This window comes from Anopheles moucheti, chromosome 3 (assembly GCF_943734755.1).
Source record: "Anopheles moucheti chromosome 3, idAnoMoucSN_F20_07, whole genome shotgun sequence".
NCBI classification, from domain to species: domain Eukaryota; kingdom Metazoa; phylum Arthropoda; class Insecta; order Diptera; family Culicidae; genus Anopheles; species Anopheles moucheti.
This window is the reverse complement of record NC_069141.1, coordinates 82,383,636-82,407,921: the sequence shown is the minus strand read 5'-3', so window position 1 is coordinate 82,407,921 and position 24,286 is coordinate 82,383,636. Positions and strand designations below refer to the sequence as shown.

Here is a 24,286-nt window from a genome sequence, read left to right as displayed (position 1 = left end):
GTGGCAAGTAACCGACATTAAACCGACTATTTTCCACCGCAATACGCGTGATCCCTTTTCCAATCACAATGTAAATAAACGATTACAAACAAGACTTTCCCTGCCGCTTGGGGAGGTTTTGAGATTCATTCATTAGGCGATGTAACTGCCAACCTCGAAATGCAACGCTGCTCGCCTGAGATTGATAATTTATGTCCTTTGGCGTGTATTTGCCAACGCATTTTCTCAAACCCATCTCACCGCATGTGCGCGGCTCAAAACGCCAGAGGAAAAGCCACATTCGCATAATGCGCCACGAAGGGGTTCGTTAATTGCACAACCGAAATGCAGTTTCACCCTGACCGGCGTGTGCTGGGTTGCGATTGATACACTGCGCATCCCGTGCAATTACGTACAAAAAAGGATAAAAAGGGGTTACGACCCCTTTGGATGCACTTCGCGGCCTCCGGCCAGGGTGACACTGGCCCGCTTATTAACTTACCCGCTCACACACTTCACAGCCGGTCGAGTTATTTAACTTGTCTTTTAGGTACAAAAAAAACAACCTCCAAGGGACAACAAAGTACCGTGGTCACGTGTTTCCGGAACAGAAGAGAGGAGAAAAAACTATTCAGGGTGATGAATTTTTTATTTGATTAGGACAGCAACCGCAACGGCCGGTTTCCTCTTTGCGGTAAATGCGCGGTGTTTTATTTATTCAGCGATAATAATTTCGCACCACCAGCAGCAAGAGAAAGATTTATGCCTTTCTTTTAATTCGATGTTTGTTTTGACAGGAAGTGGGATTTTTTACGCCATTGTGCATATTGCCGGCGGTGGGAAATTTGCTCATTTTAGGATAATACCCCCAACACGTGGCTAAGCTTGAGGGAAGATATAAAATCAGATATAAGCTAGAAAAAAGGTTAACTTTATTTTTATAAGATATTTCTAAGACAATTATTTCAATTATTGAATTGGTATCACAGTTCTGACAGTACGTAGAACATATTCAAAAAAACACTGAAAATATCATTTTTATAAGCCTCTTTTATAAAAAGCTTTAGGAAAAATGTAAGAAATTAGAAGAGCATTGTCCAAACAACATGAAACTGAAATTGCACATCGCTTCGGATGCATTGTATTTAAATTTGATATAAAAAACAGCTTAATCCTTTTCAACGCAAAGGTCACTTGATTGATATTTCTTCATCTTCAACACCAATCGTTCCAATCCGCCATGGAAACGTAAAAACACACAGCTCAATCCCAAGCCTAATTAAGACCTAACACAGTTTATTGAATCACCAAAATGCATTCTAATTACATCATCATTCGTCTAAAGCCTACCGAAAGGCGGTCAAATTATCATACTGATTACACGTTTGCCTAGCGTTCGCCACCATTACACAAAAAGTGTGAATTTTTTCACTCACTCCGGCATTCTGTTGACACAATAAAAACAATCCATCACAGCCGGTACGGCATGAACCTACCCAATCAAACCGACATTCACCGGTATAGCAACAAAAAATCAAAACAAACACCGCCTTATCATTAAAAGACAATAAAAGAAAAACCTGGACGACGGTAAGCGGATGGCACGCAGACGGGGTTGTGAGCATGTGGGAATGGCAAATCGTTTCGGGTGTGTGCCCTTTTTGGCACCAAATAAAGGGTTTCCTCTGTTCGTCAGACAGACGCACACATTTAATGACAGTTTGCGCTGCTGTGTCTGCAAATCGAACAGAAACTGTAAAAAAGGAATCAGCGTCGGGGCAAACCGACACGCCGAAATGAATATTCCGCAAAATAAAACCACCCAACCGGAAGATTACGGAAAGCCGCAACATTTCAAACCTTGCCTCAAGCCACAATGTGTGGCATGGGAGAAAGATGTACAAAATGTCGACCAATGTTTCACCACACTCCAATCATCCCCTGAGACACCCTTCATTATGGTGCAGTCCGGCATGATCGGAAGCCCCAAAGTCGATCGACAAGAGCAACGCAAACGTATACCCACCGCGAGACACCCCGAGAGATCCACAGATTCGAACCGTTCGATTGCGATTTCGTAATGCAATGTGTGGCGGAAATTTCGCACCAGGGAAATAAAGTGCAATTTCTTGCGCTTTCCCTCCGGTGACTACGCTGCTCTATATCGGACGGTTCATGTTGCCCTCACTCAAAATCCCAGCGATCACAAAGCTGATCCCACACACTCTTACAGTGTGAACGGATCAGCCGCACACATGCGCGCTCTCGTTGCTGCTGTAGCATGAAATTTATACAAGAAATCTGAATTTTGTCTTGTCCTCGGTATGACACAACACGCCGCAAACAAACAAAACGCGGGACCCAATTTCTGCACCGAGCACCGGTTGCATCTGCGCACCCGTGCCAGGGAGGGAGGACCAGCAGATGGATGGGAAAAAGTAGCAAGTATTATGCTACATCCACCAAGCAAGCAGTGTGTATTGCACTACCGTCGGGGGTTTTGGAGTTTTTCTTTGCCCGAATTTGCCCACCCATCGGTTTTGCCCTATTCTCATCCCGCTTATGCAACGCCAAAATCGGCACATTCGTCCGTCTGTTAATCCCATCCGATCACCCGGTCACATTTCGTTGGAATTCCAAACCGAGTGGCAAACAGCGATCTCAGGGCCTCAGGATCTGGTAAGTTCGGTACGGAAAAATTAGTTTCACGTTTACTAATTTAATTTGCATATTTCATGAGATGAACCCAGCGGCTGCCACAGCTCGTGTTTTGTCGGCTTGCACTTTCTTTCATTTACGTGCGACGCTCGGGCTCTTGATGATGATAAACCAAACATTGCTCCGCCAAAAAATTCAAAGAACAGCAACAAAATGACGGCAAGTGTGTAACATCGTGTGTCGGTGGGTAGCGTTTGATTTTGTGAGCAGCAATTTTAGCAGCGATGGACGAGACAGCGGATGCAACACGTGTCTCACTTCCACGAGGATTCTATGCGGTAACGGTTACGCTGTTACGATTTGCAATCAGGAAATGTTGATGAACGTAATCGAGAAATGGATTCTAAAGATTATGTGAACATTTTACTTTAAAAAAAGTTCCAAACAAATCAAATCGACCTGAGGAACCATCTTTAAGAATTTTTAACAAGTTGTCGAACTATACTATACAGAAAACATTCAAAAGCTTGGAAAATAAAAATTGCTTATAACACAAATAAATTGAAGTCGCTTTTCTACTGAATATTAGTAAAATCTCGAGTTGTAGAAAAATTGTTCCAATTTTTCAAACCTTTAGAATGTTTATTTAAACTTATACTAGATTTATATGTAATTGTGTCCCTCATTATAAATTATGCCTCGCCAAAAGCTGTTTCAAATTATTTCTCTAATCATTCATTGCAAAAATGCTTTCGTTTTTCCTCCATCATCAAAATCACCACTTGCGACCACCATGCGTTTGTGCATGTTGAACATACAAGCACATGGGATATCAACCTGACGCAGACCTTGCCGACATGTCGATAAATTGATTTTGCAACCCCAGCCTTGTGAGCCCGCCGCAAGCAACCACAGCGAACTCCCCCCCTCAAACGAAGGAATGCGGCACGTCTCGTTGCCACTTGTCATCGTGCCGTTCTGCATTGGGGTGGCTTTAATCCTCCCACGCAGAGTGCGACTATCGAAATAAGCCACCGACAGTCGACATCTTCGTGGGACGGGTGGCCAGCCCGGTGGATTTCAAACCGATCCGATCGATCGTATGCAATCAAAGGCAGCAAGAATGCTGCAGTCGAAAAGCTCCTAGTGGCCAGCATTAGACTGCCAACAAGGGTGTGTGTGTATGGGTGAGCGCAAAAGTGCACTAAGAAAAAAAAATAACAGGAATGGTGAAGAAAAAGTGTTCTCCCGCTGGGACCGGCCACGACGACAACGGCAATCGACGGTGGCGATCGTTCAGGTCGCGATATCGCGATCATGTGATTTTTCACGTCCCTACTACACACTCATCTACGATCTGGCTGGCTGCCTGTCGGCAAGGAAACATTACGTGAGGAAAAAATACACACAAAAACTGTAGCATCACACACATGCATTGCGTTGCAATCGGCACCACCGCCGGGTATCAGATTGTATGTATTGCAAAATGTAAAACATCGCCACAACACTCGCGCGCATCGATCGCATAAATCGCAAAACAGAGCAACGCGTTCCCTTTTTCGGGGAGGGCAGACTTTATCCCCACGGGGGAGTTTGGAAGCGAAGGAAAAGCGAGCAGCAGCAGCGTTAGGTGTAGCAAAATCAAATAGAAAAAAAGTACCCAATGAACACTTCGGTGCTACAGTTGGTTATGGCGGTTGGTTATGGCGGTTGGTTAGGGTGCTGGTTCCTTGCTGCTATAATTAGTTTGACCACCCCAACACACCACGCAGGATCGAACTTTGGGGAATTCAAAAAGCTCTCCCTCTCGTCCCATCCTTGAAACTCCCAACGCACCCAACTGCACTTTCTCGATAGGCGCAACACGCCGTACGCCGAATCTTGTCCTAAAACGGCACCGAAACACCGGGGCCCAAGCGAGCACGTTTCGCTTTCGTTCGAAAGTTACAACCAGGGCAAAACAGAATTATGGATCTGCCATAATTGACTCAACACTTTCGCTATTAACCATTCGTCACCTTGGCAAAAGTAACGTAACGCTTAACTTTGCGTCGAGTGTTTTGGGTATAGTATCGGTTTTTCCTCACGCTGTTTTTTTTTTTTTTTGCTTCCCGGACGACGACCACAGCCGGCACAGCAGCGGCAAGACAAAACACGAAAGGATGCTAAAAGTAGCACCCTTTTGCCGAAAACACTACCGACTTTGGTGGGCATGTTCCACAACACAGCGCAAACACGGGAGCAAAACGGAAAGTGCATATAAAAAACATGATGAAAACCCAAAACGGCATCCATCTGGTCACGTAGAACTCAGCCGCAATTAAATTACAATAAAAATCATCACAAACCGTTCGCTGCGACAGAAGTGAAATCGAAAGCAACCTGCTCGAAAAAGGCATTTTTCTCAGTGCAATCGACCCCCTCGGGGCGGGAATTGTCTTTCGCTAGATGCACCGGAGGAGATGCAGCGCACTCATTATAAAATCAGGTTCATCATCATACGCAACCCCCCCGAAGCAGTAGGTCGCGGTTGGAAGCAAGAACATCCGTCGCGGTTTTTGTTCGTACACGGAAAGAAAGCTGCGCGCACCATCCCTGGTACACGCACGGTTATGGTACCGCTCAGGCGTAGAAAGAAAAATGGGCAATCCTTCACACAACTATCCGCACGCGGGGGCTCACCGTTTTGCCACAATTTACATGCGGAACTGTATCAATTACACGAATTTTTGTTGCCCTTCAGGTTTTTGATTGAGTCTTCCGAATCCATCCCGCGTGCCGCCAAAAAAGGACAAACGCCGAGCAGGTTGGAACGGGAACGGCACAAGTGGTAAAACAGTTCCAAATTGGTGCAGTTGCAGTTGCTACCAGCATCGTGACCATACGTGGACAATGGGCGGGACACAAGCCGGCGGCCAGTGCATTTTTTTCCACTGCACCGTAACCATTATGGGTCAAGATCAACTGTTCGAACTGTTTGCACCGTTTGTTTGCGCACCGTGTATGACAAACCGTGTGTGTGTGTAGGAATGGTACAGTCTCTTCGGGATGTTAAAAACCGGCCGGCTCGATCACGCTACTGTCCGACGGTGGCTGTGTTCGCGTGCACGTACCAAGACAGTGGACAGCATAATGGTATGCATATGTCATGAGCGTACATGATGGCTTGGACAGAACCGCTAGTGTAGGTGCATGGCGTGTATGATATGTTTGATTAGATACCTGTTGCTATTAGAATGTTCACCGAGCAACCCCCTTTTGTGCCGTAGACATAAATCCTACAACTATGTCTGGACGTAAAGAATTTCAGTGGGTGTACTGGTGGATGAATATACGATCCTGATGTTGTTCCTTACGTTTGACTAAATTTCCTCATTATTCGTAACTACAAGTCAACGTTAAATAGAAAGGTACAGGAATTTCGAATAAAAAAGACTAATTTTAAGCTGTTTCTAGATTCTACAAAAGTTGAACTGGAATGTGACGACCTGGGTGTCGAATCCTTCACGTTTTTTGAGCAATTTTAAAGTTGAATTACTATCGATTGCATTTCCAAAGCTTTCAGTCTGTCACAATCAATATCAACTTGCCATAAGTTTAAGAAATTCGGGAGAATTCTAGATCTACCTCGCCACTTTTTGAGTTCATCTTGAACATAATTTTGAAAAGGCTCCAATTTTGCCTTTATTTGGGGTGCCTGAAGCTGATTATCTTCAAAGATTTCTCGATTGACACATTCATTGCTTTTCAAGTGTCGGAAATCGAAAGTCTAAAAAGTTTCGAGCAAGACAACTTCAACTTCAATTCAAGATTGATTTAAAGTCTATAGGTGGAATCGAAAATCCTGCACATATAATATATTTCCCAAATCCAAACTTTTCCACATATAAAGTCCCGATTTTGGGGTCAAAAGTTAATGAAAAATTTTTCATTTTAATCGATAATAAAGATGGAGTTTGCTTTTTTTTTAAATCCACGTTATAAACATGGATGAATATGATTGTTTTAAATCCACCCATACTCAACCAGACCACAAAATACCACAAAGACCACAAATACCAGACAATATTGAGACAAAATCATCATAGCGCAAAAGATACTAATCAGCAAACGCCGGCACCAACATTACCCTACCATACAAGGTAAACATAACTTTCGCCCGTTCAACGACCGCCAATCGATGACATCGGTTTGAATGAACGTTTTCATCGCTTTTCCCTATCGACAAATCAAAAAACACCCGGTCGGTCGGTCCACAGGTGTGATATCGCGTCGCCCGGAAAGTCATGCCTGCACGAATTGTAACATTTTTCGCCGTGCCCAAAGCACCCTCCTTTTTATCGCCCCGGAAGAAAAGTGAAACACAAAACACCCAAACATGGGAGACCCCCCAATGATGGAAAAACCCTCCGCGAATGGGAAACAGGAAGATCGTCTCGCTTCTAATGGTTTGTTGTTACCTGCGCTGTAGCGTTTCCGTAAACCTGGCACACGAGAAGCTGACTGCAGAATAGTATCCCTTTTGTGTGTCTGTTTTGCCTTTCCTTGCCTTCTTTTCTTTTTTTGCACCAACTTTAAAACGTGTTAAAAGCCGTGCATTGTTCCGCTAGCACACGATTACCCATTGACCCAGTCACGAGTTTTGCACGCGATCCCAGCGTCACCCGGTGTGCGCACCGTTCGATGTTGCGGTCCCACCTACTCCGCTCAAGATTCCACCCAAGATACGCCGATACACTGGCTGGTTCGTTGACATTGGAAACGATTTTTGGACTCGGGCCAGCCGCCGGCGCCGATGGAGGCCGGACTGATGCCGCGCATAAAATGATTGAGCGAAACGCGATAACGGACACCGGGTGTGTGCGCCACAAATCGCAAATACTTTGCGTCCGGATTTTCGATTTCGTTTTGGGTGGGCGTTCGGGGGGACACGGTTTTCCCTTTCAATGGGCAGTATTGTCCCGCTGTCCTGATGTTTCCCACACACAGCTGGATTCATGCTGTTCCGGATTCCCACCAGCATCTTGCCGAGGGGTTTTCCCCCTACTGGCCAACCCGAAGCTCAATCATTCTGAAGTGGACATCTAGAGAAGATCTCATTTCCACGGTGCGCAGCTCAAGTGCATTCTGCTGCAGATGTAGCAATAAATCGATGAATCAGGGCCATGTTTGGACAAGCGTGTATGGATGCTCTGTCGGGTTTTACATTTCCGCTACGACGATGTCCGACGTTGGTGAATTGGATGAGTGAGTGACCATCGATAGACACACGCGCGTTCACATTCGTGAAAGTGCCGTCCAGTGCGACACGCTAATCAGTGGCATTCTTCGAGTGGCACTGTCTGGCAAGCGTCAAAAGATGAGAGATTTTCAACAAAAAAAAAACACCGGAAATAGGTCAGTTTCGAAAGGGTCATTCTCGTCGTCTATTTACTACGATCGTACTTAATGCTTGACAGCATGTTTCATCCAGTGCAACCGATCGTGCGAGTCTTCTTCAATGTAACGGAGAACGGTTCGATTGCAAACACCACCACCGGACCATCAAAGCGTCATTCCAGCTCAATTGCTCAAACATGTTCTCAAATGAGAAAATATGACCCACCGCCCAATGTTGTTTTTTTTTTCCTCCACCCAGTTCCCAACTCGCTGCACCGCTCTCGAGAGAAGTGCCTCGAGAATTGCATAATTATCACAAACAACATGCACCATCGTCATCTTCAGACCAATCTTCCACCGGCCTGCTGCGATGGTGTTAAATATTTTTATAACACTAAAATCCACTTAACGCCTTCCAGAACAAACGCCATTTCCACTTGATTGGACGCTAAATTTTACAACGCTATCCGCGACTCGTGCGGTGCAATCGATTACCACCTATCTGTTGGGTTTTATTCCCTCCGAGGCAGCACATCATTACGGTCCGCGGTGTTTGCAAAATGGGAATGGAACATTGCAGACGGAATTTCCCTCACCTATCTGACATACCACGGTCGTTAGTGACAGTTAAGTACCAGTGGAACGCATGATCTATAGCACCGAGAGACATTCCTCGGTGAGGAGAGTTCCAAAAAAAAAGAAATAGTTCTAAATAACTAGCTGCACACCAAAGCCATCGACGCCATTGATGGTTTAACAACGTGTGGATTTCTATTTCACGCCGATCACGACTCAACTTTGTTTTATATTATTGGTGCCACATACGGTTCGTACTCTGAGAGGGGGCGCGATAATCCTCACCCCTCGACTGAACCAGTGCCAAGATCTTTAGGCCAAATTTTCACCCGCTTTTGCAGATCTCGTGAAAACTATAATTGCTGCATGCGGTGCCGTACCGAACCGACCGGTACACGATGATCGATAATGTAACGATCGACAAAGACACAGCCGCGGTGCAATATAATGCACGTACCGCCAGTGCTACGGCGAGGGAAAACACTCACCCACCAAAAAAAGCCCATCAAATGGGACGCGCTGGAGCTGGGTTCGCAATATCACAAAGAAATCAGTAAAACTGTGTCGCCAAAGGGGGCAATGTGTATGATTTACAGACATCAGCATTCGATTTTCCTCTCTCTATCTTTCTCCCTCACTGTTCCCGGCAGCGCACGCTTCGTTCTCGATTCGAATCCACCACCCAACGCCCGCTACACCCGGCGGCAGTGTGTTTGGCAGGAGTTTTACGGGTTTTACTGTCGCCCGTACACTCGGGGCCCGGTTCCCTCTAATGCTGTTCTCCCCATCCCGTTTTGGCATTTAAGATGCCTCGCAAAATCGATTAATAAGCGGCGAAGGAAAATAATAACAATAATAGTATGTCAATAAAAGGGGTAAAAACAATCATCGGAAACCGGTGAGAAAACCTCGCTCGCCATGCTACCACCAGCGAGCGCGGCTCATAAGGGCACGGTACCGGGAACCTACGGGAACGGTTCCCCTCGAGGCGGGACACAAAATAAAACTGGGAGGAAAAACAAACTTTGGTCGACTGCAAATCGAGCATGCCACAGAAGCATGCCATTTTCACTGCAATGCTACCGGCATTCGGTGATGCTCGGGTGGCGATTTATGCGATCTGCATGCCCTCTTGCTTGTTGCTCACTGTTCAGCCCCCTCGGAGATGAAGCGATATCGGTGGGCTAGGTAAATATTAATATTCATTTGCATTTCGACTTCGGTTACGGTGTGTAATGGCGATTATTTACGAGCTTTAAATTGATTCTACACGTTTAATGGCGATCATCTGATAAATGACTTTGGTAAACTCCATTTGCCCTAATAAACCTCAAGCATATTGAAGAATGTTCTCTAATCCGGTAAATTATGTGAAGTTACACATTGAAGGTGTTATAAAGCTGATTTTAATAAAATAAAAGACCGAATTTTACACAAACTCGCCATCCTTAGCGTTCGGCACTCGATCGTGGGAACTATTTTCAAACAATTTCCCAAAATATTTCCAAGAAACTCACCAACTGTCCACGTTCGCATCTGTCACATTGCACTCGATTTCCGTCCGTTTGGCAGAATCGAAAGGGGTTGTACATAAATATTCTTCCCAGTTTAAAAGCCAAGCAAAAGAACCAAACAACAGCATTAAACCTCATCGATCGATAATGTACCACCGGCGACCAATATCTCGAACGGTGCATCGCGTTCCTTTCCCCCAGCGATTAAGGCATGCTCGAAAAAGGGAATTTTATGGACTCCGTCCTGCACATACCGCTGCCCGCGATGATGATGGAGCAAACATTTTTGTGAGAGATTTCGGTAGCTGCATTCGAGGGAACATTTCTGGGAAAAATTCATACGGGAAGATGGCCCACACAGCGTTCGGCGCGCACCCGGTGCTTCCGTGGACATCATTAATTTTGTCCCATTCGGATGCCACACAGATTGTTAGCGCGCAGCTAAGCTCTTAACCCTGTTAGTCGAACGGTATTTTAATGCTTTTCTTCTGCCCATTACTGTTTTGGTGACAATTTAACACGCACAAGATCTGCTGACTGCCATTTTAATATATGGGACTTCAACTACTAAATACTCCTGAAAATGACTGAGATGTTTCCATTAAAACAAATAAATATTTATAACAAAAAAGTGTGTTTTTAGCTGCACTAAATAGAAAATTGCATACCAATATTCTACCACCGCAATGTATCGTTCGATCGTCATAAAGTTGTAGCGACAGCACCGCAACAGAATAAATCCTAAATAATTGCAGCTGCAATCGAAACCCTTCAAGCGTTTTTCATCCACAAACAAAAGGTTCCTGTTTTGTTGCTCCTGCAATGGCGCAGTTGATCTTTATCAGCCACATTTTGCCCATCTAGTCGCGGAGCCCAGTTTGGCCAGTTATGCATTTATGCACGATTCACTTTCACTGCAAAGCGAAAGCTACCGAACATCGCGATCTTCCCTGTGGGCCTTCTTGCTGCTGCATCCTACCGAAACATCGATAGTATAAACAGCAAGGAATAAAGGAGGGAAAAATCTCAACCACGTACTTCGACACCCAATAACCTTAGAATCAAATAAGTCACACGGTGTCTACCATTCGTGGACAAAAAAAACGATATCGCATCCCGCTCAGCTGTACGCAAGGGTGGTAGTGGCCCATCGACTGCGGGGGGAGCTTTACCATCGCTAAGAAGGAAACGCCCGCTAAACGCCCCGAAAAAATCGCACAACCAGATAAACACCTCGTTTCGCTACTCGACGTTGAACGCACTCGAGGGCAGTTAAAGGAAGAAGGGCACCTAATGCGAGGAATGGAGGGGACTCTACGGTTACGCCAAATGCACGACAAACGGACTCCCCAAAGCTCTCAAAATAGACCCCGGTCTGGGGATTGGATGGAAATCGTGTAACCGGGGTCACCATATGCTTGAACCAAACGATGTTGCCATCCGCAGGACCACCTTAGGCCATCGAGCGTCGGGTTCGTCGCTTACCGTCGCGACGAGTCTTTCGTTCGTGCTACCTCCGGATTTGTTTAATTGTACGTACGAAACATAAACCATGCTATCGTCTGGACAGCCACTGGTCCATATGTACCTCGGCAAGGAAATAAATAGTCACTTTTCCAATGTGTCAATAACAAGAATAACAAGCAAAACAACCTTTACCAAGAGACTATCGCGACACTTCCGTACTGTTGTTGTTAGAGGAAAATTCGACGTTTTTCTTTCTGCACAAAGCGTTCCTCAATCGGAGAGGCTTTTATTCATAAATAATATAATTAATTACGCCACCACTCCTAGCCCCGTATACTTATCAATGGACCCCAACTAAGTGCAATGATATATTGAAGCCTCACTTTGCTAGATTAGCTCATAAATGGATGCTAGGCGAGCGCAGCCTTACTATGAATCAGCAAAAGGTCCTCACTGACCAGTGGAACGAGTGACCATACCCACCGCTCATCCACGCCGCATTCGAACAACAACGGCAATAAAATGCGAGCATATCCCATCGCTGACTGTATCGGACACGACACGGTCTGCTGCGTCCACAGCTCTGCGTTGTGCCATCGGCCCCGTGGCAAACTATCAGATAATTTTATTGGCCACATATGAATATATTTAAATTCAATTAACAAATCCAACACCCAGCCCCGCAGCTGACCCGGGGCGTGAAATCGTCCAAGTGTCGCACCGGCTGGCAGGAGCATTGGCCCGGCGCAACGGTTTTGCATGCCGGTTGCGGAAGGTGAATTTTAATGGTACTTTGTAGGGTTTAACGGTGGGGGCCCACCCTCCGCCCAAAAGGGTAAGCTTGCATGTTTCTACGGCAGCTGACCAGTTGACGTGTGCACACTGCGCACGGCACGGGACGGAAGTTTTGTCGATCTCATCCAAAACGTCCATTGATAACCGCATGGTGCACCGTTGGTGCGCACTGCCGGCTGATTTATGCATCCACGACAAGATCAATGATGGCGCGTGCTGGGGCGCCTGACGTACGCGTTAAAGTTCGCACGTCTGCATGCGCTACTTTGTTGCGCATCAACCTTGGGTAGGTGTACATTATGCATATCATTCTTCCCATCTGTTATGTTTTTTTAACAAGTAGGTTTTTACGTTGCATAAAAATCACAAATTTATTATAACATTTTACGGTGAAACACAAAGTAAAAGTTAAAAGTTATGCTCAGAATTGCCTAACAGCAAGGAAATAAATTAAGCGCTTAAATAAAGGCAATAATTTCACATTATCAATTCTTCTAAAGCAATAAAATATAGTTTAAGTGTTTCAGGTTTAAAACTTGGTAAAACTAGTTTTCTGAATTACTAACCTATTTAGGATATTAATTATTAATTATTTTAAGTAGTTTGATTGATTTGAAGCTAGCACAATAAGTCAAAAAAATATTGTTTTTCTTAAAACACATATTCATTTTTCCACGCTAGTCAGAAACCCTTTCATATATTTGTAGTAATAAAACTTTTAAACAAATATATTTTTCAGGCTTAAACGATACCTAATTATCTCGTTTCATCCGCACACTGTAACTTCCGAACGTAGCAAACAAGTTGTAAACTATTTTCCTTTTCATCCCACAGACATTGCCATCGACAGGCGGTACCCGGTGAGCGCACAACCATCAACTGAACACGTGAATTAAAGCGCAATGTCACACTACCCTTTTGCCAAATACTATTCAAAACCGAAAGTCACCACCGGCATGAAGCGATAGCAGCAGCCCTAATGCACCGAGGAAACGAGCACCGTTTGACACCCAGAGCTCACGTCGTATCGGTGTCGTGACATTGAAAGTCAACATTGCGGAAGGAAGCTGATCGGCCGGGGAAGGAGCTACGCTTGTTGGCCGTTGCAAACCTGCATCAGAGCTTATTTGCAAGCAGAGCGACCCGTTAGTTGCATCTTTTCAGGACGACCAGCATCAGCCACGTTGGGATAAGCTGGCAGGACGCGTACACGGCTGGCGCGTTTTCACCGCGTTCGCTTGATGAGTCACGTTTTACATAAGTGATAGGCCGCGCGTATTGATCGGGTAAGCGCAACTTTCGTAATTAGATGATTTCACCTTCAAACCAGCGACAGCCAAGTGATCGCAAGTGGATGGAACTATGCAATGTAACCGAGCGGAAACGGTTCACCCTATCGGTTAGTAGTAGGTGGAGGGTCGGGAAACATTCAGAGCATTGAAACCTGCTAGGATCGAACAAGATTAAACAAGGTAGATGTGGAACGGTTTTACATCATTCAGAGCTTTTTGACCAAATCTTGCAGAGCGATATCACGTGCTTGTGTCATTAACAAACTGTAGTATGGTGAAAGTAAAAGTAATACGATCCAACCTTGTTGGTAATGCTTTACCTATGTCACACTGCAATTGTTTCTTTATTGGGATTTAGTCTTCACTATTTATACCTTTAAAACAACATTATTTTCCTCATAAAATTGAAGGACAATGGATGGAAAAAATGAAATTTCGTTAGTGGAAGCAAATTAAATTCTAAATTAAACAATTTAGACTATTTTTTATAAATAATCTCACAGCACATGTGTCAAGCAAGAAATGCGATACACCACCAGCACTTTTCCGCTTGACTTGCAATATTTCACTGATTTAAAATAAAAATAAATAAAATGTATCTTTTCACGATAATTAAATGATAGCCCACTCATTGAATTTCTAGCATAAGATAACACTCAACACTGTTAAACTCCAAATAAACTCCATTAATTGAACCCGAAAAGTATAGGTATTCACATTTAAAAACCCATCTTGGTGTAACTCTCCAACATTAATCATTGCCAGCGCTCCACAGCGAAAGCAACAAACACATCCTGTAACCGATCCGCATCTGCTCAACCTACACCCCCCCCGACCGCACAACAAAACTCAATTACGATTTTTAAAAAAGTAAAAACCGCACTTTATGGTGAAAATAGTAATGAGTGCAATTTGCATCATCTGCTTCTCCGGTTGGCCACACTCCTCTTCGCCCATTTGCCGTGGCAAACGCCCTTCTGCCCCGAAATTATCCGGTGCTTGTGTTTTTAATCGAATTTATTGGTTGATTTCACTGTACACACACACTGGCCCATCTTTTTTAATTTGCCTCTCTTAATCCCTTTTCTTGCGCTGTTTGCTGTGCGTTTCGCTGGACGCACACTTGCACTGTTGTTTTGCAAAAACCCACTCACCTACTTTCCCTTTGGGGTGTGTAGATTTAGTTACCACCCCTTAATGCCCCAGACCTACTGACGGTGCGCATTGCGCGCGTCTTCGATAAAAAAAGCCAATCGTGGTGGCATAATTTATTTATTTCCATTTTTCATCAACCCGCCACAGGAACGGGATGGATTCGGACAACGGATCGCGCACGGCGCACGGTCGAACGGGGGAGAAATAAGTCAATGTCAACTGTGTTGCCGATGTGATAAACGTAGCATAATTGCATATGTTGCGAACCATTGCGTCTATTGATGCCATCCATTGAGCGCCACATACGGCCTTTCCAGTGCCTGAACGTGCCAGACGATAAGTTCCATCTCCGCGCGGTTGGAACGGAACATTATTATACCATCCACACGGTTTCTACTTCACAAATCCGCGTGATTGTTTTGTGCGTAATTTATCGACCAACAGCGGCGAGTGCGCCTTTTAATGTGTACCTTTTCGTTGCGTTAAGGTACACTGGCATGATCCACGCACGGTGTGTTGCACGTGCAGTATCGAACGATCCCGTTGGTAAACATCGAGTAGTGGTGAAACAATGATTGAATTTTCTCCCTTCCAAGCAACGCCACCCGTACAACGAGGTAGCTGACCGACCCACCGGCCAGGTCTCATGGTCTCTGTTTTCACTTTCATTCGCCAAGTGACACTTTGCCGATAGATCAACGATGCGGTGAAAATTATGCGTTCCCCAAACATTAAAAGCCAAACACAGGCCAAACCGCACGAACGGGCGCCAATCACTCCGATCGGCTAGACCGATCGGCAATGATCGATACGACCAAGGCACATAAAATTCCAGCGCGAACCGTCTCCATCTTCATCAACCAGCGCGCGCACAGGAAACCTTTTCTGCCAATACCGATGCTAATCTTCTACCTTCTCTCCTTCTAAACCGCCTCCCCGCCTGTGCGATTCGCCTTCCTGACGGTAGGCCACCGTCATTCGGGCCCAGCCAACCCCCCCGATCCAATCGTTCATCACTTTCGATCACAGGTCTGTGCACGCAGCAGCACGCAGATTTTCAGGACTTTCGATTTCGATCGATCCGATCCGATCGAAGGGAGCCGTCAACGATGCGCAAAACGCTAAACTAACCACCAGCGTGGTGCGCTGATTGGATTGTCGGCGATCCCTTTCAATTTTTGCTTCCCTTACGGTTTTAAAGGTCCCCGCAGCCCGCAGCGGAGCGGTAAGGAAGTATGGAAAGCGTGCGATGGGATGGGATGGGAGGGAGAAAGATAGAGGGGTTGTTGAAGCGTGGATGCCCTCAGAGCTGGGAAACGATTCCCGGTTCCCTTGGATCGTTCACGGTGAGGTAGCTTCCCGAACGATTGGACCGGCGGCGCCATTTCGACTAACAAATCATATATGGTAATAATGATTTGAATTGCGTTTTGTGTGCAACCTCCAGCCATTCCTCGGAGCCCTCGGAATTCTTCTGCGTTGCCTTCCGTCGGATGGTGCGGTTGCGCGCATGCTGTGATTTTGCTCGCGCACGCTCTCATACACACTCATCCCTTGGCATGTTGCTTCTACCGTTGTTGCTGCTGTTGCGGGGGCAGCATTGGTTAGAAAGTTGCAAACCGCTCCAAAGTAAGGAAGAGCCCAAACTTGGCCCCCCCTTCGACATCCCGACGATCCCCGGTGCAATCAAAGCCTCTCCCCCGTAGTTCCCCGGAGATCCCGGAGGGCACACAGTGTGCCAGGGTGCGCAACCGATCGGTACGTCTCACTATGGACAACGAATTGGCAACCGTTCGCTTATCCCGCATCCCGTATCGATAATAAGAACATATCGACTACATTGTACCACACAACCGCGCTGGGGCGTACAGTTTTCACACACTTAATCACCCGAGGGGGGCCCATCGGTACAACACACACACACACACACTCCTCGTTTGCGGAAGATAAATTCGCGAAAGCGCCAGCCAGGGACTGGAAGGGCGAAGGGGAGAGCGATACACATCACCTGGGTGCTGGGAAACGCTGGGGCGTCCCATTATTTATCGGACGACTTTCCGTGATGATGTTGTTAACCTCTTCAACCCCGAAAAGCTAGCCCACCGAGTGTACCGAGCGACTCGCACGGGGTCTGTTCCTCCCAATTCACTAACGAAGTTGTCGAAGCGATCGCTAGTTTCAAACGCTGACGTGATTAGCAATGGAGTCGCGAGCCCTTATGTATTGGATCAGATGATACCTCAAGTCATGCGAGACATGGGAAGATGTCCATGAAGCTTATAAACCTAAAACTATGCTTACAAAGGTTACTGAAGAGAGATATCCGAGCAGTTACTGATTTACACTTACCTCCGGAGTAGGTCCAGGATCCTCAGGAATTACATCCGCAATTGATGTACTTTCGGTTAAATGTTCCGAAATTTCTCCAATTTTTGCTATACTGCTGCTCGAAGTATTTGTCACAATTGTCGTTACATTTGCAGTTGGTACCTCCGCTCCAACTTCTGAAACCTCGTTCAGCCTTCGCTCTCTGGCCATTCGTGACTCCTCCAACTCTGACTTCAGCCGTGCTGAAGCGAGTGAGGAATATGGCTCACGGTTATCCTCCGGCCGTAACTCCATCAAATGATCATCCAGATACCAGCACGACGCACTATTCGGCTGTGATTCATCGCTCTGCGCATGGTACACCACCACATCCTGATGATCCTCGGGCGAGCTAGCGTTTGGACAACTGGGCGTAACACCGCCAGTATGTCCTACCACACCACTAATCAGCACATCCTTACATCGTTTCAGGTAACTCTTCATTTTGGAGCGACTTTTGCGCACTTCACCACGGTTTAGGGTGGCACTATCTTCCGTACCGCCTGCTACCAACACTTCATCCAGCCCGGACGATCTCGAGCGGGGCTCTCTGGTGCTGCCTAGCGACTCCAGATCGTAGTCTACCTGGGGCGAACGAATCGCCAGTGCAGTAGTTGATATGGCGGAAATGTTTGCGGATAGGTTTACCGTTTCGTCATGCACTTTCCACGCTTGATCGTCAAAAGATTTGGTGCGACGGGTTGTGGGAGAAATCTGGAATTGAGAAAAACAAAACAAAACTTAATTGAGTTACATTACAGAAGGGACATGCAAGATGGTTCAAGGTATTTATTTGCGATTGTTTTTACATAAATCGATCCTTTCGTATGTAGATACAGCTAGAAGCTTTTATTGCATTTAAATAACAACGATACAATGTTCATGTCGAATTTGGACGCTGCCAGTTCGTCGAATGATTTATGCTAATGAGTCAATTAATACCTTGTCAAGATTGTGCACGCAAGTACACGCGGCACGCAAGATACCGGAAATAGTACGCACGCAACAGAACAATCACGACCATTCAACAATTCCCATTTTCGAATGTACCATCCCCAACACCAAACATGGTCAAAAACAAAAATTGTAAACACCACCAACAAAACTCGTCCCAAACTGACACCCGGAACGTGCCGGTTCTTGTCCCCAGGCGCCGTAAACACTCGTTCCGGGAAGTTTTTGCACAGTCGTTACCAATTGTGGCACACAATAAAGCTCCAAATCTTTAACCGCTCGGACGCTTGGGCTCAACAACATGAAACGCTTCCGAAGCGGAACCCGTTGAAATACTCCCGGGAGTGGTCACGGTGTAAAGTGGCGAAAATTCGAAAATCGAAAGTATCCCCAATCTGTATCCCCAACCATACTATGGGGGTAAATTCTTAACCCACCAGTACATTGGAACAGTGGTCCCAAAATGGTCACTCACCGGACCAACTTGTTTAATTGAATGCGAACACAAGAACTCGCGCCTCCTGATTGCCTGCGCTTGCCAGTGCCCGTACGGGGGTACTTACGGAAGAGCCCATAACTTTGTCTCGCGTGGACATGAAAGTGACGGAAAAATGGCCCTTCGTAACGAACTCCCCGTCCTGTGCAGCAACACTCGATCGCCTCGAACAAATGCTCGTATATTTCACTCGAGTTTCGATTTGTTCGTGATCAATTTCAAAAGTGAAACTAAAGAATTGAAAATCGTGCCTGCGCTGTGGTGTGTGACAAAATCGGGAGCAATTATCAGTGTCCAAGTCCAAACCTTCCTTCTAAAAGCCATCACCGAACTCCGTGCGCGCAGGGTGTGTGTGTGTGTGTGTTGTGATGTGTAGTGTGAGGAGAAACAGCTGTTTTACACCTCATTTTTGCCCAGCGGAAATCGGAAACGGTCGGTGTAGCTAGGCAGATAATAAAAAAAAAAAACCTGGCGAACGATGCCAGCGGAAGTGGAACTCGCAAGCACGAGCTTACGCGAGAACCCATTCAAACCCGCCTCAATGGGTGTATTGATTTAATTTAATTTAATTATTATTCAAACAGTAATAAAATAAACAAATCGTTCATTGCTTTTGCCATCACGATTTGTCGCCATTCGCCGTGCGGGGTTTCGATCGCGCCTAGCGTGAAGGTGCTCGGGCTGTGTCCAATTTAGATGATCTTAGACCGCACGCTACCATTCAGCCACACGAACCGGGCTGCAAGCGGCTCGAATGTCCGGAGGGGGTGCGAATGACTCCAGCCAACCCGAGGTGTAGCACCTCGGTGGAAGTACGGCACGAAGGTGCGTCTTTGGCGTTCTTGGTTCAGCGTGGCGATGGCGATGACTGGGAGGATGTGGGATGAGTGACACACAAGTTCTCGCTAATTGAGGTACCGCGATCGTGAACAGAGCGGTCGATCCGGTATGGAAGAACTCTTGATGCTCATGTCAATGCCAAAGGATGCACTAATGATCACCTTCTTCTGCTAAAGAATAGAGCAATATTTCAGTAAAACCGTGTCCAATAGTGCACTGCTCAGGCAATTCATTTTGCGATCTTCTACGTAAAATACGAGTAGCACCCAGAAACGTGACCGTGGAGAAAGAAATTGCTGATATTTTTTACGCTTTTCAACAATATATTTAATGATGGCATCTTTTCAATTAACTAAAAACCTCAAATTTCCAGAATTCTAAGACCACAAGTTTGAACATAAAGTTTGAATGTATGTGTAAAAGCAAAAAGTAAATAATAGAACAATAAATTGCTTCATCTAATTAAACGACCATTAATAAAATTACCTTCGTGCCGCAGGAATGCGGAATAATCCCAAACGCAACCGATACAGATTGTCACAAAAACCGTGTCTTAACACCAAGGAGCTGGTTGGCAGAACGATATAAGCGCATGTAAGTTATGACAAATTCAAAGTGTCACCCAGTCGGGGGCGTCCTGCCGCACTGGTTCTCGCTGTACAGCCAACAACAAGAGTTATCACCCGGGAGTAAAGCTCATAAAACTGGACATCGCGTACGGGCAAGCCGATTACGACATGAGCACTCTCTGGGTCTGGTGTAAGGAAAGTTGGCAAAGAAACAACATGTGCTTAAGCAGTGTAACACGCACAACAACCACACACGGGCTGATGTTGCAGTAGCGCACTATGGCCATGCTGTACCAGCGGGTAATTTGTGCGGATTTTATTTCATGCAAGTCCCGCGGTCCCTGTTCGCCGCTGCATGGATTTGTGTCGGAACATAAGAAAAGGCTACTTTCAGGCCGCACCAACGAATCAGGATGGGTTGCGCTGCGATGGAAACCAGATGCGGATAGTCGAACGGTGCTATCCAGTGGAATCATTAGTCAATGCGGAAAACAAATGATGCTTAATCATGGAATGTCCTGTGCCGCATGAATGTGGCAAAACGAATAACGATTGCAAGTGTTACAGTTCACTTGGGCAAACATTATGTAATTTCTCGATATTGCAGCTTTTTGCAGCTCTTGTTTAACTGCTCAGAACGATATCACTGTTGAGTGTCTTCCCCTAGCTTAGAAAATTAATCAATAAGGGAATCGAACTATTAATGACTTTTTCTTCCAGTGACCTAGTAGTGGCTACTTCTCGCATAGTCACGCCTTCTTGAAACATGCCTCCTCCATGCATCTGCATCGAGTGGTGCACAGAATCGTGACAAAATCAATTTTTCCCTATTCCTAACCTATTTCAAAAGCCGACTGCTTTTCGTCTCTCGCTAGTGAAAGATCTAAGCAGCCAAGACATTCAACTCATGGAACATATCACACCGCACGAAAATGCAGGAAACCATAAATTGCTCCCGTAAACCGGTTTCATAGCAGCGTGGAAGAAAAGGATCCTAAAATGGTACACACTTTGAAGGCGCACAGGTTCCCACTTGTCCAACAATTAACAGCACAATCTTGTATGACATAAAGAGAAACTAATTAATTACTAATCGCGCTCGATAAATATCGCCAGAACGATGACACAACAACAGCCGCACCGGGCCGGCTGATGATGATGGTGAGCGGATAAAGTAATACCAACCTTCCTACGCGGATTGGTTCCCTTTGGAGTCGATAGCAATCGATCGGTACGACCGCGTGTATGTTGTACAGGATCGATGAGAAGATAACTTTGATGTTGGGATGGAGTGTGTATGACCGGCGGGTTTATGAAGAAGTAATGGCAAGAACAGAACGGCAAGCGAGAAACCGGTTTGTCGGACCAACGTAGATAGCGAAATGTTTCGTATCCTCATCTTATAAAGATGTTTAATTCAAGAAGACCCTTATCCGGAAGCTTTTGGTAAAGTCAGAATTAAAATACTTTAGAAATGCTTTGATGCCTTCATGACTTTATAGGAAATTCTTCACATGTTCCTATAACAAGTGAAACTTTAAAAAGTTATTAATAATTTGTAATGATAGATTATAAAAAAATCGAACATCGAAGTAAGTTGTTCCAAAATAACTGATGAACAATCTTTATAACTATTTAAGTACACAGAATATGATTTAAGTGTCCAATTGCGATTAAAGCTTCAAATCATACACCCACTTTATCGCCAAGAAATGCTACAAATTACCCAATCTGTAACGATTTTGACCATACTTATTGACAGTGAATCTGATTAGACAGTACCAAACACATATTCGCACCAAACCCACTGCCTTTTGCGGCCATCCAACGGTCGCGGGTTTTTCTTGGAAGTTCCTAATTTGGTGTGCACGGTCACCCGGATCAATTGAGTTGAATATTCCCAATCGCCAGCCCAATCGCAACCGTCCAATACCATCGCCCCGCAAAGGTACCCACAACCCGGACGATCCCGAAAGGAAGTCATTTATTTGAATAGCCGCTCTAATCTCGCACAATAATATGACAGTAATCATAATAAGCCATCGGCGGTGGAGTCAATACTTCGGCGGTGGCATTCCAACCAATCGATGGGGAAGATCGGACCGGAAGATTTGCAGCGGTGGTTTACATCGATCCGAATCGGTGGATCGCATTACAGCCGAAAGGGAGGAAAGTAATTTAATTTCTTTTCGCATACATTTTTTCCCCTTTGCATCTGTTAGACGAAGCGAAGGGTCGGTATTTTGTTGGTGGGACACTCAACTTACAAAAAATAAAAAAAAACCCCTCCTCGACCTCACCACCCCAACAGCAGCAGCACCGAGAAGCAAAAATCATAAAGGGGCAAAGTGTGGCAGACAAAGAGCAAAAAGCCGCAGGTTGCTAACCCCAGTAATGATCCGTTCGCTATGCTTTCCGCGCGCGGCTGTTGCTGGCCGCAGAAACCCTTCCACCCATCGCAAAAGGGGGCCACACTAGCATCGCGATCGTCATCGCGGGGCCGACCGGGGGCCTTTAGACAGCATCGCGATAAAAAAAAGTGGCGTTCCACAATTGCAACGTTTAGCAACCGTCGGATGGTACACAAAAGATCGGCAAAGTCGTGAAGCACATTAGACGATCGGAAGTAATGCTGCGAACATATGCTCCAGCGAAGAAGCGATGTACGACACCCAAACAAGCCCACAGCAACAACAATCTCGTCCAAATCGACGAAACGATCGAGAACGGTGCGGGTGGATGGATGGAATCGCAATTGTACCCCCTTGTGGGCGCAACTCCCAACAATGTACGGGGTGTCTTTGTACTGTAAATATGAGGTGGTTTTTGTTTCACTCCGGGCGTATCGAAGAAAGTGAAATCTAAACTTAAATATGTTTGCCATTCATATTTTGCCATGTTTCAAAAAAGCAACCATAATCCCCATGATCCCGTGCTTCTGGAGATTGGGAACGGGTTGCCATGGAGAAGTAGCCCGGGAAAGCATAGGCCAACCCGATGATGTCAGACGTACTGGCACGGTTTCCTTTGGGGCTTCGGGGGGTTAAACGGTCGTCCTCCTTCATGCACAACACAACGCGCACATAACCAACGATGCCATCATTATCCGGGAGTCTTCCGCTGTTGACCGTGGAGGTTAAAGCACATTTTTCGCTGTTTCGCCCTCCCATCACTGCATCAGCAGCAGTCAGGCCCGAACGACCCAAAAAACACCACCACTACTACAACAACCCAGTGGTTGCTTTTCTTGCCTCTTGCGCCTAATCTAAGCTCCCCGGTCTTCTGTTTATGAACGATGGCCCGGGTTAGAGATGTGCGAGGATAAGCGAGATGAGTATCGAAAATCTTAATAGAAACGGCCGAAACCGCAACGAATCGGTGGGGGTTAATCTCGCGGATGAACTTTATGTTTTTTAATTAATTTTCGCCTCGATAAGAAGCAGCCAGGCCTTATCGTACATTAGCGCTACGGGTTTCTTTTGCGTCTATGGACGCCAATGAACAGCACTTACAGTACTTTTAACTTTGCACTGTACAACACTAATCCCATTACGTTACTCATAAGGTTTCTCTTTCGTTCTGTCACTGGGAGTATAATTTAGCAGCTCTAAACACTCATTTACCGCCCTCCCTCCCCCTGAAGTCCTATTGTATAACAGCGCCAAACGAACTAAAATTGCTTATCGAATGCTGTATCTTTTCGGTAATTCTACTCTCTATCATATTTCCCTTTCGGTCACTATCTTTACGAAAATCGTGCACGAATCGTGTCCACCGGGCTTGGTTAACCATCAATAGACTTTCCTAGACGTCGAAAACAGTGAAATGATGCCTTCCCCGTTCCAATACAACCATCAACGGCTTCCGAGGCGATCGAAATTCGCTCACGAAATTTTCATAAACTTTTATATCCTTCCTTAATCGAGTGCGGTTGGGTTTTCGTCCGCCAGGTATCGATTCGCCGTACGAAAGTGTCTCGTGAGCACATACACGGGACGATGTGTGCCGACCCTGTGCCGTGGAACAAATAAGCGAAAAACTCTCATCGCTTTAAAACTGCCAATAACTACTCGAATTAACATATGTTAATGGGTCGTTCCAGTCGTTGTAACAGGGAGTTTTTTCGCAATGGTTCGCGTGGCTTCCTGTCTTCCTGACGCGATGGTGGATCGCAACGATCAAAACGGATGATGATGATGATGCTTCTGTCGATGACTTAAGTGTAGTATCATAGACCACCAACGA

General features: G+C 45.7%; 1 protein-coding gene across 1 annotated transcript in view; it reads right to left on the bottom strand.

Annotated features, from left to right (window-relative positions):
• LOC128303061 (uncharacterized) overlaps positions 1–24,286 on the bottom strand; it is a 51,926-nt gene that overhangs the window by 8,910 nt on the left and 18,730 nt on the right. The window contains exon 2 of the mRNA XM_053039914.1: positions 17,165–17,896. Within this exon, the coding sequence (XP_052895874.1) occupies positions 17,165–17,896 (732 nt within the window). The remainder of the gene's footprint in view (positions 1–17,164; positions 17,897–24,286) is intronic.